At 53.5% G+C, this 19,150-nt stretch overlaps 5 protein-coding genes across 5 annotated transcripts; 1 reads left to right on the top strand and 4 right to left on the bottom strand.

Moving 5' to 3' along the window:
- The first annotated feature begins 1,383 nt into the window (after positions 1-1,383).
- BO72DRAFT_302464 (tannase and feruloyl esterase) lies at positions 1,384-3,105 on the top strand. Its single transcript, XM_040940446.1, has one exon. The coding sequence runs from the start codon at positions 1,483-1,485 to the stop codon at positions 3,094-3,096; it is 1,614 nt and encodes a 537-aa protein (XP_040804352.1). The 5' UTR covers positions 1,384-1,482; the 3' UTR covers positions 3,097-3,105.
- Positions 3,106-3,489: 384 nt separating this feature from the next.
- Positions 3,490-3,974, bottom strand: BO72DRAFT_445355 (uncharacterized protein). The gene has a single exon (XM_040944022.1). It carries the CDS (start codon positions 3,963-3,965, stop codon positions 3,525-3,527), a length of 441 nt encoding a protein of 146 aa, XP_040804351.1. The 5' UTR covers positions 3,966-3,974; the 3' UTR covers positions 3,490-3,524.
- Positions 3,975-7,542: 3,568 nt separating this feature from the next.
- BO72DRAFT_371276 (GTP cyclohydrolase I) lies at positions 7,543-8,711 on the bottom strand (the record flags this gene model as incomplete). The annotated part of the gene is made up of 4 exons (XM_040940993.1): positions 7,543-7,845; positions 7,906-8,210; positions 8,266-8,399; positions 8,452-8,711. The coding sequence occupies 4 exons, from the start codon at positions 8,709-8,711 to the stop codon at positions 7,543-7,545; spliced, it is 1,002 nt and encodes a 333-aa protein (XP_040804350.1).
- Positions 8,712-9,568: 857 nt separating this feature from the next.
- Positions 9,569-11,591, bottom strand: BO72DRAFT_398055 (WD repeat RBAP46/RBAP48/MSI1 family protein). The gene is made up of 6 exons (XM_040942075.1): positions 11,400-11,591; positions 11,276-11,338; positions 11,107-11,212; positions 10,595-11,056; positions 10,050-10,535; positions 9,569-9,988 (listed from the first exon to the last, which is right to left on the bottom strand). Exons 1-6 carry the CDS (start codon positions 11,416-11,418, stop codon positions 9,814-9,816), a joined length of 1,311 nt encoding a protein of 436 aa, XP_040804349.1. The 5' UTR covers positions 11,419-11,591; the 3' UTR covers positions 9,569-9,813.
- A 5,371-nt stretch (positions 11,592-16,962) lies between these two features.
- BO72DRAFT_337392 (cytochrome P450) lies at positions 16,963-18,984 on the bottom strand (the record flags this gene model as incomplete). Its single annotated transcript, XM_040940565.1, has 6 exons — positions 16,963-17,407; positions 17,564-18,217; positions 18,304-18,370; positions 18,440-18,524; positions 18,589-18,714; positions 18,778-18,984. Coding segments are annotated over 6 exons (1,584 nt in total), but the record flags the coding sequence as incomplete, so codon positions are not given.
- Between the last annotated feature and the right edge of the window lie 166 nt (positions 18,985-19,150).

The raw sequence follows: 19,150 nt of genomic DNA, 5'->3' as shown, positions 1-19,150 counted from the left end.
GAAATGCTGTCGGCCTTGATGAGCAAGTGGGCGGTCGGGATGCGGAAGAACATTGGGTTTCCAGCTCAGGCAGGGTTCACTGTCAAGGAGCGAATGAACATGGCGGAGATCGACTCGAGAGATCCCAGAGAGCACTAGGAGAACCTCAAAAGACAGAATCAACATCTAAGAACACTATCTCGGCACCTTCGTCGCTGAATAGATGACAAGAGGCTGGTCTGTTGGGGGGGGCAGACTGCGGGCAGACTGCGGGCAGACTGGTGTGTCTTGTTGACTTGATAACAGGTCAAGGGTTGTCGTAAGCCGGAAACCACGGGGGGAGAAGTTCAACCCGCTCACCGATCACGTGCACGGGGCTCGGCAGCCGGATTTAGTGAAGTCCGTGTTTGACGGGTTTGTCTGGATGCCCACTAACTAGTTCACTACCTACTACCTACAGTGCTTCTACGAGATATCATGGATCGACTTCGCTACAATTCTATGTGGTTGTTGAAAGTGCAGACATAGTGTGCTTATTTGCTCAGGTACAAGGTCACTTGATTGGCAATGATGCACCAAATCGATCATAGCCAGATGCTACTCCTAGTTTACCAATGATCTCCTTCGCAGTCGCTCAACCCACACACTGACACTAAAACCTCCTGCAACAAATATAGATTGGCGAGTGCCATCAATAATCTCGCAAGACGAATTCCCTGTATCATGTCAAACCCGTTCTTTGACTGCCTTTCTGTGCTGGTTACGTGGCTCTTTCATTCAAGGCTTTGACGGCACACTATGCAGAAGACAATTCCGGCCGTGATCAAACGGAGATAGCCCGTCTCTCTATTATTGAGACCTCGGAGAGATATAACATCCATCGGACATCGGACCAGAGTTAAGCTATTCCGAAGCTGCTTGGTGACTAAGAAAATATGCTTGACAAGGAAGGCCGTGTTTCATGTTGAAGAAGTAGCAGCGCCCTACGATGGAAAGTCGTCGTCATCTTATCCACTCTCCGTTTCTAGTCGTGCAGGAGCGGAGGTGGAGCATCAGAAACACAAGAAGAAATGGTAAATTAAGCTTACCTCCAGCTCCAATGATATTCCTTGGCGTACGATAAGATCGAACGGTTCCTGGCTCCCGTTTTGCTGCTGCGGAGACTTTCCTCTTCCCAGCGATTTTTCGCAGATCAGCTTCGAGAAGGCCGGCTAGGCCGTCAGACAATGTGGTGGATAAAGCACTAGCATAAGGTTGTTGAAAGTTGATACACCAGGATGGGTCTTCTTCGAGTCCGTGCAACATCGACACAGACTCATGCGTCGTCGTGATGTGGATCTATTCTAGAATCACACTTTATTTGGTTTATTCTTTCTTAGGAAGTCAGGAGGCTTCATCTGAGGTATAAAATGTGCCATCCTCCCGTTGCTACCAGCATGAACACATACACATTCCATTCTTTTATTCCATACATTCCTTCGTCCTTCATTCGACTCCATTGCAATGAAGTCTGCTGCGCCTCTCCTTACCGTGGCCACGCTGGCAGCGGCCAAAAGGAACTGCAGTGTCGAGAGCATTGCCCCGTTCCTGCCCGAAAACTCTACTGTTTTCTATGCGGATCATTATGTCAAAGGAGCCAACTTCACTCCTCCCATCAAGTACAACTATGGGTTGACTTCTCTTCCCACGGGGAACAACCCCTATGAGGTCTCTGTCGATAGCTGTGTTGCCCAGGCCAACATCACCCTGCCCAACAACACTCAGCACAGCGTCGGTATCGTGCTTCCTGATGAGTGGAACGGTCGGTTCATGGCCGTTGGTAACGGCGAATTCTCGGGATCGGTGGGATGGTCTTCCATTATGAACACCGCCTGGTATGGCTTCGCCAGTATCTCCACAGATACCGGCCACGAAGGCAACAACGGCAGCTTCGGGTACCACAATGAAGCTGCTCTGACCAATTGGGGCTACCGTGCCCTCCACGACGCTGTTGTCAACGGAAAGCAAGTGACGGAGGGATACTACGGTCACAACATCTCCTACAGCTACTACCGTGGATGCTCCGCTGGTGGCAAGCAGGGCATGAAGGAGGTCCAGATGTTCCCCGATGACTTCGATGGTGTCATTGCGGGAGCACCAGCCTGGTGGACCGACCACCAACAGCTGTGGAACGTGCTCACTGCCATCTGGAATCTTCCAGAGACGGCCGACTACCACGTCACCGATGCACAGATGACGGCGGTGCAGGCTGAGATGCTGAAGCAGTGTGACCCCCAGGATGGGCTGAAGGACAGCATCCTCCAGAACCCCTTCGGCTGTGTCTTCGATCCTGTCCCAGTGATGTGCAATGCCACTTCCTCCAACGACACCTGTGTGACGCCCGCCCAGCTCACCACCGTCAACAAGCTGTTCAACCCCTGGGTCGAAGCCAATGACACCTTCATCTTCCCTGGATACACGCTGGGTACCGAGGTTGGCGCCCCTACTCTGGACGACGACTTCGTCACCTACATCCAGTACATGCTCCAGATCGGTGGAGACTGGACCTGGGAAGACTGGAACCCCGATCTCGTCGCTCTCTCTGAGAAGCTGAACCCGGGCAATGCCACCGCCGACGACTTCGACATTTCCCCTTTCTACAAGAAGGGCGGCAAGCTCCTTCACTACCACGGCTACTCCGACCCGTCGATCGCGTCCAAGTCCTCCCTGTACCTCTACAACCATTACCAGGAGGCTCTCCGGCCCCAGGGCATCCCCGTCGATGACTTCTACCGTTTCTTCTTCGTCCCCGGCATGGAGCACTGCACCAGCACCCCCAGCGACCAAGACGCCCCATACTACATGAACGGAGACAGCCAGGCTGGCTCCCTGTCCGGCACCATCTTCGGCGTGCCCGGCTTCAACGACAGCAAGCACGATCTCATCCTCGCCATGGTGGACTGGGTGGAGAACGACAACGCCCCCGACTACCTGATCCCCACCAAGTACAAGAACGACGTTGTTGCCGATGGTGTCGACAAGCAGCGCCCGATCTGCCCGTGGCCCAGCCTGGCCAAGTACAAGGGCCAGGGCGATGTCGACAAGGCCGAGAACTGGGAGTGCGGTACTCTGTATTAAGCCTGGAGGTCTGCCTCGTCATGTACAATAACTCTTCCGTTCATGTATACTAGTTTTTCCTGTGGTGTGATGTGTCGAATAGCATACTGCAGGCCTACCTTTTAGGATGTTCCTCAGTGAGCGAAGGATATTAAAGTATCAGATCTTCCATCTCAGATCCTGTTGAAATCTCGTATGAACAGATGTACAGTCCCAGTTTCTTGAAGTATCACCGCATCAGTAGATGTGCCATGCGTTTCATCATGCATTTCCTCATCCAACATCCATTCATAAACCCTTTTCACCATGCATTTCCCCATCCAACTCCACCACCCATCCACACCAGAAACCCCCTATCGAAAAAGAAAAACAAAGAACCCCATTATGGAAAAAAAACCACCATCATCGAAAAAACCTCCCAATCTTCGAAAAATAAAATCCCCGGCTTATCAACGATCCAACCTCACAACCTCCATCCAATCGACCTGGCTCCTGAGCGTCGCCAACCGCATCTGCTCATCCCAAGTGACCCTCTGGCCCGCGACACCGGGGGTCTCGAACTGCTCGCGCCTGCCCTCGGCAAACACCAGCTTGTACATCTTCTGCAGGTCCAAGCCGCGGTGCAGGATCTCGCGCATGATCCACTCGTCGGGGCGCAGCAGCTTGATTTTGGTGGGGGCGTTCTTCCTTCCGTAGTATTCGTACTGCAGGGCGCCGGGTTCTTCTTCGGTTGGGTTTGGGGTGGTGGTGGTGGTGGGTGTAGCGGGTCCAGGGATTCCATCGCCGATAGCTTCATCTTTCTCTTCTTTATCAGCAGCAGCAGCAGCAGCATCAGACGAAGAGCTAATCCCCATCCATCTCCGCAACTCCCGCTCAACCTCCGCCCCCATGTCATCCCCCCATACCTTTCCCACAAGATAATCCGCCAACCCTGCCAACGAGCGCTGCGCAAGACACAATTGCCGCATGACTGTACACCGCTTCACCCCCTTCACCTCAGCCAGAAACGCATCGACCTGAACCATGAGAAACACGCCCAGGAACAGATCTAGATCCGACCACAGATTGCGGTTGCGGACCGTCCACTCCCGCCGGTGGTTGTCGGGGACGTCCATCAGGAACCAGATCTTGCGGAGGACGAGGGCCGTGCCGGCGGGGAGGAAGATGTGGGCTGTCTGGAGGGTGGTGAGGATGCGGTTGATGGTGGTGGTGCGCGAGGTGAGCATTAGGAGGTAGGTTATTTTGGGGTCCGGGGGTTGGGGTTGGGGTTGGGTGTAGAGGCGTGGGTAGCAGATGAGGGGGAAGGTGTCTGATATGTTTGGTGGGTGGGTGGTGGCGTTGAGGTGGTGGAGGTGGTGGGTTGTGATTGTGGGGAGGTTGTGGTGCAGGGTTTGGTGGAGGGGGGGCGAGGTGGTGAGGAGGGTTAGGATGTCCTCTGGGTGCAGGAGGTCGGTGATCATTACGGTGAGTTCGGGGTGGGTAGAGAGGGCGGCTAGGAGGTCGAAGTTGTTGTGCGGGATGGTGAGGGCGATGGTGGAGGGGCGGCGGAACGCTTCCTCTGTGGTTTGTTCTTGGGCCCAGAGTATGTTGGTGTTGGTGTTGTTGTTGTTGCTATCTGGGGCTGAGATGTTGGGCTGGAGACGGGGTGGATGAGCGGCTGGGTTGGTGTCATTCTCGGATTTGACCACCGCTGATGCTGGTGCTTGAGACTCAGGCGTAGAGGTGTCCAGGCTGTTCTGGTCCCGGGTACGCCGTGTGACAGAGCGTGTGAGATAGCGAGAATTTGCTGGACGCTGCGGGGTCTGAGGTTGAGGTTGAGGTTCATTGTTGGCAGCCGCAGACTTGTCGTCTTCAGACTTAGGCTCGGGGTCCTGGTTCACAGGATGACTGTGTAGTGCAGTGTCCCTGGTCGCCGGTCCATTAACAGATCCAGAACCCCCGCGTGGCACGATCCGGAGAGGCTGCAGTGGTCCGCTGAACTGCGCAGCTGGGATCCTAGGCACGGCGACAGCGTCGTTTCTGATCTGCATTACAACAGGAGCTGAAGGGTTGTTCACCATCGCCTGAGGACGGATGGGTGCGATCTCCTCTGGCTGTACGCCCGCGATCATCTGCTGCCGGATCAGATACTTCTGCAGCGACATACCAGGCTGGGAGTCTGCGGTGCTTTGCTCTTGATGAGAAGAGACTGCAGCTGAGCCATTAACATCGGTGGTTGAATTGGCGGTTCGACCCGAGGCATCATGAGGGGCGGTGTTGGTCTGCACGTCATGTTGAATTGATCCATTGTGTCCCGGATTGCGGCTGCCCGACGATACATGGCGCGAGTCAGCGGGTCTGGGGTTTCTCGCAGGCAAGAAGCGTGGAGGCAAGCGATTCGCGCGGTCTCGAGCAGCACCTGGGACTCTACCGAGCCGGGATGTCTGCTCGCGATCCAGGCGGCTGCCACGCGGTGGGAAGCGCTGCATGATGTTCTGCCGCGCAATTTCGGCTCTGCCAGGGGGTCTGTTGTTCATAACATGGCGCAGAATCATCAAGCGTGTGATTTGACGCTGTTCCTGGTCGTGAGCATACTGCGGGGAGCCCTCTTCGTGGAACGGGGGGATGTTTGCTCGCAGCCCAGGAATGCTGTCCTGCGTGGCAGTACGAGATGTGCTTAGATGAGGCTGTTGATGAAACAAGACCACTGGAATAGGAGGGTTGATCACTCGATTATTAGAGGTACCGATTGGCTCGAGTCTATGAGCAGCGCTCACAGGAGGACGAGGTCGACTCTGGGGGGGAGAGGGTGGCGGCATATCCACATCGTGGCTGCGCAAAGTCTGCATATCGTCATGCTGCTGACTGTGCTCGGTATCTTCATGGCTGTTCACCCCGTGATTATTGCTCGCAGCTCCCTGGACGTCGCGTGGGGTGGCTGTGACGCTTCGGCTCGCCCACAGAAGAAGCAAGCCTTCGGCGGCTGCCAGTTCGTCGGGGGTATACGTCCTTGCCATGATGACAGCGAGGTTGCTTTTCTGATGCTGTCAGCAGGAAGGCCGTAGAACGTCTTATGTCTACTTGTAAACAAAGTCAGTGCTGTGTCAACATATGTTGGAGAAAGAATATAATTCTCACTCAACAAGACACTTACCTCGCTCCAAATCGAGTCAGGACAGATGGAGGATTCTTATCAAGCAGCCGCAGGATTAAGACAGATGTGCGTTGAGGCTTTTCACACTTGCTTGGATGATAATCGCAGAAATGATGGATAGAAAGTGGGAGAGGAAGATGAGTTGTTCATGGATGGTGAGAGTTGAAGGAGAAACGAACAACATAGCAACTGATATACCCCACCCAGGCCAGCCTGCTGATGCAAAATTCACTACAGTCAATCATTCACTGCGAGACTCAGAGTGAGACCGAATGTAGGCAAAGCCACACCAATTAGGCATGTTCATTCACTGGTGAGGTTGCTCCTTATAATGCGAAGCATTCATGATAGTTTCCTTCAGTTTCAGTCTTCTCAATTATTCAGTATCCCTATAGTTCGGATCTCGGATCTTGATTAGATACAGGAATTGTGTGTTACTTCTACAGGCTGTCCTAAACAGGGATACACAGATACGGCGGAGGTGTGTGTTGTAACTGTCGAAATGTATACGGACTTGCGCCGATGTCCGAGCACTTAAGAACAAGCTGACCAGGGAACTTGATCATCGGACTTTCACAGAGTCGGACAGCATTTGGTGTTTACAAGGAAAAAGAACGATAGAAGTAACTAGCTAGCCTGCAAAACTATGTCTACAGACAGACCCGAGCATGTCCACAAAAAAGAGACATAGCCTTGAAGTCAAGCTAACGGTATTTTTGAGGCCAATGAGATGTCACCTAAAGCTTGGAAGAAGCTCATGAGATGTCCTTTTCATGAAGTAACCAGAAGGCACTATCCAAATCGACCATTTCAAAATAAATACATTTGATCAGATGCATTCGACTTCCAATGTACATGAAAATTTTCGATCGTTTGTTCGCCGTTCTCCGAATTTGACCACCCCAGCCGTACCATAATGTCCTGATATCAGGTTGAGAAGATATTAGTAAAATATGTTGAATCATCCAAATCACAGCCCCACGAGGTTCTCCGCGCTGCAGAATGTTGAGGGAGCAGCGTGTAATCTTGTTGTTTGTTGATCGAATGTTTTGCACAAAATCCCCAAAAGCGATGGCAAGAGCGTTGGGAGAAATGTGGCTTCTTCCTGGTCAGTCGTCGTGACGATGCCAAGAATCTATGCAAAAGTGAAAGGCAACATGCGACTCTTCCGTGCCACAATCACCAAAAGAAAGAATGCCAGCACGGAAACCCAATGAATGACCTGTTGAAAGGTATAAACCGCCGTAACTCCTTAAATCATGAAACCATCCAGTGTTAAAACGAGAGGGGTAACAAGTGCGTCATAAAGGAAAGCTGAGAGGGCATAAGAGACATTATCTTCGGTTCAAGAGGTTGAGGAACTCCTCGCGAGTCTTGGCGCTGGAACGCATGCAGCCTAGCATGCAGCTAGTGGTCGTGGTGCTGCTAGTCTTCTGCACGCCACGCATGACCATGCATAGATGGGCGGATTCCATGACGACTCCGACACCGCGGGGCTTGAGGACCTCAGAGATGGCCAGAGCAACCTGTTTGGTCAGACGTTCTTGCACTTGTAGACGACGGGAGAACATCTCTGCCAGACGAGCCAGCTTAGAGAGACCAAGCACGCGACGGTCGGGGATGTAGCCAATGTGCATCTGTTCGGGATCCTAGTCAGCATTGCGACCTTTGTGCACTTTAATGGTCGATCATCATACCTTGCCCATGAAGGGAACCATGTGGTGCTCGCACAGCGAGAACACCTCGATATCCTTGACGATAACCAGCTCATCGTGATCTTCATGGAAAACAGCACCGTTGACGAGATCCCGAACATTCTCCTCGTATCCCTTTGTGAAGTAAAGCATAGCCTTGGCGTATCTCTCGGGCGTCTCCCGCAGTCCTTCTCTCTCCGGGTCTTCTCCGACGCATTCCAGAATAGTTCTCACAGCACCGGCCAGCTTCTTGATGCGCTCTTCGTTCTCCTCGGGGGTTGACTCCAGGCGCGCCCGGGTACCGGGGCCTACAGCAGAAGTGGATTAGAAAGACTCCTCCCTGATGGATACATCAATACTCACAAGGCCAGCTCAATCCATCAAAGTCAATGGGAGGGAAAAGGGTGTAAGGGCTGGCTGGTCGGCTTTCATTGGCAGGCGGGGTCAAGGCACCGGCCTCATCCCTGGCATCACGAGCAGGATCCCTCAGGGTAGGCCTGCGAGCTATCAGCAAGAGAATGACCGCAAACAAATGGATAGATGGCCTACCTGGCGACGACAGAGCCGGAAGGAGTATCGTCCTGGTACTGACTGGAATCTCCGACAGGGCGGATGTTTTCAGGCAAGTCGGCGAATTCCACAGGAACGCGGGGAGTGAAGGACGAACGAATGGAGGAATTGAGACTTTCGCGCTCACGAGCATCGCGGGAGCCCAGAGACAGATGAAGGGGAGAACCGCCGTTCAGCATGTGGGAGGGAATGGCGGACTTGGGCTTGGGGCCGTGGGGAGGGGAGGTTCCGGAGGCCATGACTCAAACCAGAGGGAGGGGAGAAGTGGTGGGAGTGGGATGTATGAGGGGGTAATGGAGGTATATGTGTGGAGGAGCTTAGCTATGGGCAACACGTCCCTGATCGATGGTGATGAAGAGCGCAAGCGAAGTTCACCAATTTCGACACACAGCAAGACAGACTTACAATTAATGAACTTCTTGTATTTTTTTTACTCCGATGAAGGATGAGAAAAGGAAAAAATTAAGGCTCGCCGCGCTGAAGGGCGTTACCTTTTCGGAGCGAAATGGCCCCTCTCCGATCTCAGGTGTCCGCCCTCACCGCCCGCACTACTGACCAATCACTCAGCTCAATGCGCGGGCTGACACGAGGGGAACTCGCCGCTAGTGTGGATTAGCTCATTCCAGACTGATTTCACCATTCACCATTCTCCGATGCCCCGAACTCCGGACTGCGACAAGACTAATTTCCTGATATCAAACAGGTGAGATCCGCAGCTTAGAGGAATATCTACCGGAGAAGCCAAGATAATCAATATCGATAGTACTCGAAGCATATCTACTCATCAAAAGTCTCAAGAGGGTGGCCCGCCGACAATTGCTTGGCAGCTGCACGCCCCCTACCCCGCATGATCTGCACCAGCATCTTCGGCGCATTGTTAGCACTCATAACTCTGCTGCGCACGAGCTGCCCTGGCTTATCGGTGCTAACGGTCGGACTGCCGTCGAGATGCTTATCGTGAGGACAACACGGCGAGATTACATGCATTGCCATTAATGGCATAGGTTTTAAAAGATTGTTCATAGAAGCCAGCACTGTCTCCCCTGGTGGACTGTTAGTGCAAATTGGGATGCTTGCTCTCTACACCCTGTTATCGATTTTGATTCTGAACATGCCCAAGATGTTCTTTTCATGCAGTTTTGTCATTGTTACATAAGGCATCAGAATAAAATGGTAAGGCACACCAGCGACAGGGTCATCTACTACAAGGGCGCTCCCTGATTTGAAACTCCGCTTGACTGTATCCGTGAGACGCGTGTAGCAATACAAGAAGCAAGACAACCGCTCAAGGTAGGTATCAATAATGTAGGCTTCCGGTTTTTGTTCTAAGCGAAGTCAAATTCATGGCTCCAGTTCTTCAGTCGGCACGTCCTCCAGATCCTTGCCCACAATCGCATCGGCCACCTTCCACACTTGCAGAAGATTGTCCTCAGCAGCAGAGCAGAGAACCCAAGGATCGTTGAGGTTCCAGCTGAAATCGGAAATGCGGTTGGTGTGGCCACCGTGCATAAAGAGACTGAAGCGTATCTGGTTAGCAGGCGTATTTCATCCCATGGTCTGGGCAACATTAAACTTACAGCTCTGGTGGTCCATCCTGTGCATCTTCAGGGGTCTGCTCCTCTCCAGCCCGGCTGAGATCCCAAAACATGATCTTACGGTCATAGCTTGCACTGGCAAGGACGGATTCTTCGAAGGGGTGCCAAGAGAGGGAGGTCACAGAGTCATTGTGGCATTCCAGGGCGTGCAACTTGGTTTTCAAGTTACGCAGATCCCACAGTCCGATGGACTTATCAGCCGATCCAGTCGCCAGGACGGTCTCGGCAGCAGGATTGAATGCAATAGCGTTAATGGCATCGCGGTGCTGACCCTCTGCGGAAGCGGCCGCGCGGTTCGTCTCGGCTTCACGAATATCGATGATTTGAAGGGTGATATCATCGGAGACCGTTCCGATCAGGGAAGAGTGCAGAGGGTGATATTGCACGTCATTGACAATAGAAGAGTGGTGCGTGTAGGTCCGCACCGGCTTTAGAGCCTTATTGCCCTTAGTGTATGTCGTCAGATCCCTGACACCGTGATTAGTAGCCGAACACTAATTGGGAGTCAATGAGAGTATCGGTCTTACCAAAGACGAACAGTCTTGTCCTCACTGCCCGTGACAAGGTGACCGGCAGTATGGGGGCTCCAGCTAAGTCCGAAACCTTCTCGCGTATGGCCTAGCAGCTCCATCTGAGGGTTAACCGTTCCGGTGGGCAGACTAGGGTGCTTCGAGCGATCCCAGATCATCACCCGTCCGTCCGTACACATTGTTGCAATGATGTTGGGATTCTGCGGTTGGTAGCGAGCTTTGTTGACTTCACCCTTGTGGTCAATCTTCTGCACGATATTGAATTTGATCTCCATGGGCGCTTTCTTGGAGCTGCCGCCGTACCCGCCGATCTCGCCCCGATCCTCATCGTAGTCATCCGGGTTGGGCGCAGTAGGATTAGGAAGCTGTACATGGGCAATTTGCAAGTAGTTTTGCGCATCGCTCGATGTGTGAGTGCCGATGAGTAAACGGTGAGTGGAATAAGGCTTATCAGGAACCCTGACTTGTGTTAGAATGGGTAGAAGCTCAACACGGATGTATGCGCATACTCTTGCTTATCAGGTAGCCATTGCGTTGTAAGTGTAGGCCATTCCAGTGCCGTGCTAAGAATCATGTCGTAGAGAAATGGGGCGTTCTTCTTCCATGTCTTGTACTCTGATGTAACACTTAGTCTTCCAATTGCTTGCCGTTTCAGCCAGAGCTAGAGGTGATTCATACCTTCATTGATGATCTTCTCCTCAGTGCGCTCCTCCTCTTGTTCCTCCTGCTCCTCAACGAAAGCTATTGTGGGTGAGAGTTAGAAAAGTTGCTCGCGCAACACATCTCGCAGAGGGTTTCCTACTTTCGTCGTAAGGTTCCATGGCTTTTGTCTACCGAAGTTTATATGTATGTATAGATGCGGATTGCAGGAGCTATATTGCGAGTAATGTAAGACAAATGGAAGATGAATACCCGGTTGGAAGGTTGGGACTCGGAGAAGGTGGAGTGTTAAGCAGCAGGGCAGAGCAGAGCAGAGCAAAGAGCGAGCTTCCTGTTCGCACTGGGCGAAACGCGACTTTGCCGTTGAGGGCGCGTTAATGACCGCCCGGGGAGCTAAGCCCAAAATGGAACAAGAAGGGGCTTGGCAGGCTCACATGATGCCAAGGCGGGTCTGCCTGAGGCGCATTCATCCGAGCTGTAGTTCGAGTCATTCATCATCGGCCTCTGCTCTTCATTCACTACAACACATCATTCTTCCCCTCTTGCCAATTAGGCGCCTTCGCCGCCTGCTCGCCTCGTTACATTCACCTATTCTCCATTTTCTCCTTTCTGTGTCGAAATTTCTCTGTCAATATAGTTCTTTGAGGATACCCAGTCGTTTCCGTTTCTCTGCGACCGCCCATTACGCTGTGCGCTGGATGATTCGCCTCCGAGCTTGGAGCTTCATTGATTATTGACGACCACCGCCACTTCCACCACTCCTGCGACGATCTACGACTCAACGGCAGCTTTTGTCTCCTTGATAATCTTCGTCTCTAGAACCTACACCTTTTACGCTAGATTCTCTTTACATAATTCACCATGGGTGTTCCCAAGTTCTTCCGTTGGCTGAGCGAGCGGTATCCCGCCATCTCGCTGCTGATCGCAGAGAACCGGATTCCCGAGTTCGACAATCTGTACCTGGACATGAACGGTATCATTCACAACTGTACCCACAAGGACAGCGACTCGCCTACATTCCGCATGACCGAAGATAAAATGTTCATCGCAATTTTTAACTATATCGAGCATTTGTACGGCAAGATTAAGCCGAAGAAGCTATTTTTCATGGCCGTCGATGGCGTGGCTCCCCGCGCCAAGATGAACCAGCAGCGTGCGCGACGTTTCCGCACGGCCCTGGATGCTGAGGTAGCCAAGGACAAGGCGATTGCTCAGGGCATCGAGATGCCCAAGGAAGATCCTTTTGACAGCAATTGCATCACCCCGGGAACCGAGTTCATGGCGAAACTGACTGAACAATTGAAATACTTTATCAGCAAGAAGATTTCGGAGGACAAGGACTGGCAGGGAGTTGACATTGTGCTTTCCGGCCACGAGACTCCTGGTGAGGGTGAGCACAAAATCATGGAATACATCCGGCATGCGAAAGCACAGCCTGATTATGATCCCAATGTTCGCCACTGTCTCTACGGCCTTGACGCCGATCTGATCATGTTGGGTCTGCTGAGTCACGACCCTCATTTCTGCCTTCTCCGTGAGGAGGTCACGTTTGGCCGCCAGGTTTCGAAGAAGCCTAAGGAACTTGAGCACCAAAATTTCTATCTATTGCATCTGTGTATGGTCAGAGAATATTTGGAACTGGAATTTCAGGAGTTGGAGCAGGAGGGCATCCTAGACTTCCCCTTTGATATGGAGAGGGTGATCGACGACTTTATCTTGATGGCATTCTTCGTTGGAAACGATTTCTTGCCCAATTTACCCAATTTGCATATCAACGAGGGTGCCTTAGCGTTGATGTTCAAGACCTACAAGGAGATTTTACCTAAGATGGGTGGCTACATCAATGAACAAGGCGTCATCCACATGGAGCGGCTAGGCATGCTCTTGGATGCTCTGAGCAGTGTTGAGTATCGCTTTTTTGAAGCCGAGTTCTCCGATGCACGTTGGCTACAAGCGAAGAAGACTGGCGCCACCGAGGCACATGAGAAGCCGAAGGGACTCACGATCACTCCTGCCCAGAAGGAGCTCCTCAAAGAAGTGAAGAAGTACGTGTTGAACCGACCTGGGAAAGCGTCGGAGACGAAGCCTCTTGACTTTAATTCTACGCTGCCCGCTCGCGACCGCAAGTTTTTAGAGCAGCTGGCGAGCGATCTTCGCCTGCCTTGGACCACCGTCGCTGATGAGCAGGGCGACCGCTTCATTCGAGTTCAGCTCCCTGCCAACGAGAATGATGATAGTGAAGAGGAGGACGATGAAGAGGCCACTTTGGCTGTACAGAGGATTATTCGGAAGTACGAGAATGCGAAGGTCCAGGAGTTGTCGGCCGAAGAAGCTCAAGAAGCAGCTGAGAAGAAGTACGAAGAGAAGTTCCAAGAATGGAAGAACCAGTACTACGTTGGCAAATTTGGTTGGGGGCTGGACAGTCACGAGGAGATGAAGGAGTTGACTGAGAACTACGTCCAAGGTCTCCAATGGGTTCTGTACTATTATTACAGAGGCATTGCGTCTTGGCCTTGGTTCTTCAGATATCACTATGCCCCGATGATTTCTGGTAAGTATGACATGTGCCCACTTGATTACCGACCACTAATTTGGCGCAGACGTGAAGAAGGGTTTGAAGGCCGACACGAACTTCCGACTTGGCAAGCCATTCAGGCCTTATGAGCAGTTGATGGGGGTCTTGCCTGATCGAAGCAAGAAGACTGTGCCTACTGCTTACCATGAGTTGATGACCTCACCCGACTCGCCGATTATCGATTTTTATCCCCGTGACTTTGAGTTGGACATGAATGGAAAGAAGATGGAGTGGGAGGCAGTTGTGAAGATCCCATTCATTGACGAAAAGCGCCTGTTGGCTGCTTTGGCCACGAAGGAACATCTACTGACCCCAGAAGAAAAAGCAAGAAACGGCTTTGGTGCCAGTTTGAAGTTCACATACTCCCCAGACGTGCAGTTCACCTACCCCTCTTCTCTTCCTGGCATTTTCCCTGATATTCCTAACTGCCACTGTATCGAAAACGTTTTTGATTTGCCTACCATGGACGGACTTGAGCCCTACATCGGCCTGATGGAGGGAGCACATCTTGGAGCGTCAGCTTTGGCTGGTTTCCCTAGTCTCAAGACTCTGCCCCATGTGGGTCAGTTGGGATTCCATGGGGTTTGTGTGTTCCAGCAGGAAAGCCGCAATGAGAGCATGGTCATCACTGTGCTTGATCCTGGAAGCAGGTCGAGCGCTGAGCTAGCCAAACAGAAGCTCGGAAAGCGGGTTCACGTTGGTTATCCGTTCTTGCAAGAAGCGCTTGTCATTCGTGTGTCGGATGAGCTTTTTGATTATCTTCTCCCAGATGGCGAGCAGCACGTGGTCGCTATTCCTCATACCCCGGCTCAGATCGAGCAATGGAAGAAGAAGGCCGACAAAATCGAAGGAACTTATAGCAAGAGACTTGGTACTATCATCGGCCCGGTTGAGTCCATGGTACACGTACAGCTACTGAAGGGCTTGATCAAGACTGATCAAGGTGCTACGGTCAAAGAGTTCGGCGAAATCAGTGGACAGGAAACCGACTACGCCTTGCAATTGATTGTGGACGATGTAATCAACCCCGACGAACGGTTCATCGAGAGAGACGCTCTGCCTATTGAGAAGGAATTCCCTGAGGGTTCTCGGGCATTCTTCCTGGGAGAATTCAACTATGGACGTCCGGTGCACGTTACTGGACACGAAGACGGCAAAGTCAGTGGCATGATCGCGGCGGTAAAAGGTCGGGAGCCCGAGTTCGGACGCGAGCGTGCCAAGAATGCCGAGCGACTCTGCCCTTACATGCCATCTTATGCCATCGCTCGCAGCCTGCGTTTGAACCCCCTCGTCTTGGCCAAGATCACATCTTCGTTTTCCGTGGACATTGAGGGTCAGCGGGTCAATTTGGGTCTGAACCTCAAATTTGAAGCGCGCAAGCAGAAGGTGCTTGGCTATTCGCGCCGTGGCGACTCTGGATGGGAGTTCAGCCAGAAAACCGTCGACTTGCTGGTACAGTACATGACCAACTTTCCCGAGTTCATTGCAGGAATTCAACGGAATCCTCAAAATGATCGGTACACGCCCACCGATTTCTACCCCGAAGAGGTCGCTTTGCTGAAGATGCAAGAGATCCGGGACTGGCTCAAATCGATCGAAGCCAAGAATTTCGAGCGCGTTCCCCTGGAGGCTGAACAGCTGGATTCCGATGTTGTCAAGTTGATCGAGCAGGATGCTGATCAGCTTGTCCGGAGCCAACCGCAGATGCAGGCCAAGAAGATCCGCGGTGTCCCTCGAAGCGCCCTTCTGCGGCCATCCGACGTCGAGCAGCGACTCCAAAATCAAACATTCAAGCTTGGCGATCGGGTAGTCTATGCACAAGATTCGGGCAAGGTGCCTATCGCTACTCGAGGAACAGTTGTGGGACTCACCCGGACCTCGCGGGCCGTCTTGCTGGATGTCGTCTTCGACGTCTCGTTCATGAGCGGCACGACGCTGGGAGACCGCTGCTCCCCTTTCCGCGGCCAGACCGTGCTCGCCTCATCTGTGCTCAATGTCTCCTACCGACAGCTCCTCGCCACGACTCGTGCAGGCGACGCACAACAACAACAAACCCAATCGACTCCGTTGACTGCTGGTGCCTACGGTGCCCCTACTGGGCCCGCCGGACAGGGCCAGCTGAGAGAAGCTGCCGCCCCCGCGCCGCTGGGCAACTCGTACCGTGGCGCACTGGCTGGGTTCGCTAGTCGTGGCCGAGGCGGCCGGGGCGCATCCAACGGCGTGGGCGCTCAGACGACCCTACCTTTCCGCCCTCAGCCCAACGGCAGCCAGGTCGCCGACGGCGCCTCTCGCGGTGGTCGGGGCCGGGGTGGAGGCCGTGGCGGTGCCGGTCGTGGAGGAGCGGGCCGCACCCGTGGCGGATATCATGCGGTCGACAACGGTGACCCCGAGGCAGGTGTCATGAAGATCAACCCAAATTTCCGGCCCAAGAATTACAGCCAGGTTCCGCCGCCGCAGACGCTGAACCAGCGTGGCCGTGGCCGTGGGGGTGCACGTGGTGGTGGTGGAGATCGAGGCGGTAATGGATTCCGGGGTCGTGGTCGTGGGCGAGGAGCCGCGACTGTTGTTGAGGGGAATTAGAGCCGGTGGGTGGCTTGTAAATTTTCGAGGGGAAGGCAAAGGAGTCTTGTGAAAGATAGGGATATCCCACTCTTGTATATTTGGGAGATGTATTCTTAGTCGAGATACTATGTTTCGCAGTCAGAAGTTGGGTCTCCCAATAATACATAGCTTCGTATTCCCCGATGTGGTGTGTTTGAATTTGTAGTACTTCCTGTAAGGTGTATACCTTTCTGAAAGAGTAATGTGCGTTTTGGCTGCGCCGCCTTCTTACAGAGATCCTCATCCCGAGTAGAGTACTGTACAGCAAGCATGCTTCGAAGCGGAGACAACGGAGACACTGACTTGCCCAAGCCCAGCAGACCCTCAACTCCCTCACAACTACGATGATAAACCTCCCCTCTTCTCAATACACATATCCCACAAAACCACGACGACGACAAAGTGCGTCCAGCGTCTCACACTCCCACCTACCCCTCCTCCCATCCTCGCAAACCCTCCACAATTTTCATATTTAACTCCCAAACACCACCTCAAACCCCAACCCACCTCCAAATCAACCCCCCCTTCCCCTCTCCCTCACCAAAACCCTCACCCCAGGATTGGGAAAGACCAACTCCCCCGCCCCCAAATTCGCAGGCCTGCGCCTCCTCTCCCCCGGAAACAGCCGCAGATCGTACCGCACAAGCAGACCACCCAGCGCCAAAGCCGCCAAGCGCGCCGCGAGATGTCGGCCGGGACACGTCCTCGCCGCAGCGGCGCGGTCCTTGTCCTTCCCCCACCCGAAGTGCAGATTGACCGGGCTGGAGTCCGCCAGTCCGGTGTCGAAGGCGACGGCCCTGCGGAGCCGCGGGTCGATCGTGTCCGGGCGGAGCAGGGGGAGGACCTCGAGGGGGTCCCGGGTCCACCGGAAGGGGTCGAAGCGCTCGGCGTGCGGGATCATGGCGGCGTCGCGGGAGAGAGGGCCCGCTGGGAAGGCGATTTGGGTGAGTGCGGGGAGGGTTAGGGGTTCGGTGCTGTTGGTGTTGGTGTTGGTGTTGGTGGAGGGGGAGGTGAAGGTGAAGGTGTGGGGTTTTAGGAGGGTGTAGCGGGGGTTTACTGTTCCCCAGGGGGTTTAGCTGGGTTGGTCTGGTTCGGCGGTGCAGGTGTGGGATGTGATTGTGGGGGGTAACTCACGTTCGCTCAGCGGGTTCCAGCGCAGGACTTCTCGGAGGAAACTGTCCATGAGGCATTGGTATGGACGGAGGATGAGACCGGATTCGTCGTCGTGCTCGAGGAGGGATAGGATTCTCTCAGTTTCAGTCCGGAGCGGGTCGATGGTCTGCTGGCCCTGGCCCTGGCCCTGGCCCTGGGTGAGAGCGTCGTAGACGGCGTGCGTGACGAGGTTGGTGAGCGGGTGGACGATCGAGATCGTGATGGTCGACATCAGCGCTTGGGCGATGTTGGCTGGGTCGCGGTCGAAGTTCGTCGTGGCCGTGTCCATTATCCGCTGCATGAGGTCCTGCGGCTTTTGGTAGGCACTGTCGTGGACTTCCTTGTGTTGGCGCGATCGGATCGTGGGGATGAGCAGCTCGGTCTGGGCCCAGCGCGCTCTTGCGCGGGCCCGGCGGAGGCTGGGAAGAAGTCGGGCGACGAGCGCTCGTAGGAACTGGGGCACGGGACGCAGGAGGATGATGGTTGTGAGGCTGTCGCTTGTGTAGCTGGGGACTGTTTCGAGCCAGAGCTCGTTCAGGTAGAGCTCTTCGCCCACGGTGAAGCGGGCGGTGGCGCGGCTGATGAGCTTGAGGACTAGTTTGTAGAGGTTGACGGGCGTCCATTTGTCTGGGCTGGTGTGTTAGTCTCAGGCTGGGGTGGAGGTGAGCGAGGTGGAGGTGAGTAGGGTGAAGGTGGAGTGGAGGCGAGTTACGCACACTGACATCTTGGGACTTCGACGTAGAGCGCCTTGTGAACTTCATCGTTGAACTGCATAGCAATGTGCTCTGTTATGCAGGCGAGTAAGAATGCCAGTCAACCTCCGGGGATCGATATAGAGAATAGAGAAGACGTACGATGATCCTGCTGGCTCATCTCGGCCACTGCACGAGATACATTTGTACTCCCTCTGACTACGTCAGTGCACTCGCTCAGGAGAATCTGAAAACAGAGGGACATAATCAGCAGCCGAATCTTCTCAGCCCCTCGCATGTATTCAGCTCACCTTATGTCGTGCTCTAGTAGCGCTCAGCGTGGTCATGGGCAAGTGCTCGATCTCCCATAGATACTTGAGCGGCAAAACAACCAAGTCACCGTCCGTGGTAAGGAGCCGGAATGCACGATCCTTGTACTGGAGATATCAAAATGCATCAGTACGGATCGTAGGGTAAGTGATGGCTGCAACATGGAATACCTTTTTGTAACCCTGAGCGATTTGATCGCGTCCGTAAAAGTAGAACGCGATTCGGTTGAGGGCGTCGGGGAGGAACCATCGGTATCGGACTGTGGGCAGTCTTGCGAGTTCATCAGTCAAAGGGGCGATGGCATAGCGATGGAAGAAAAAGCAGACGACGAGTGTGATGGGCAAGACAAGGGAGGTCTTCCACGCAGCCAGGTTGAGATAGACGTTAAGGTCATTCAGAAAAGACATGGTGGATGATAAACAGCCTATGGTGGATGGAAGAGTACTAGGAGGTAAGAAGGTGGAGAGAGAGAAAGAAAATGCGAAGAGCGACTGGATGCTCACTTCAAGCACACCGAATACATTCACTGCAAACGCCCCAAGG

Source organism: Aspergillus fijiensis, assembly GCF_003184825.1.
Source record: "Aspergillus fijiensis CBS 313.89 unplaced genomic scaffold BO72scaffold_9, whole genome shotgun sequence".
Taxonomy (NCBI): Eukaryota; Fungi; Ascomycota; class Eurotiomycetes; order Eurotiales; family Aspergillaceae; genus Aspergillus; species Aspergillus fijiensis.
The sequence above is the reverse complement of the archived record's forward strand: the minus strand, read 5'-3'. Positions and strand labels throughout refer to the sequence as shown.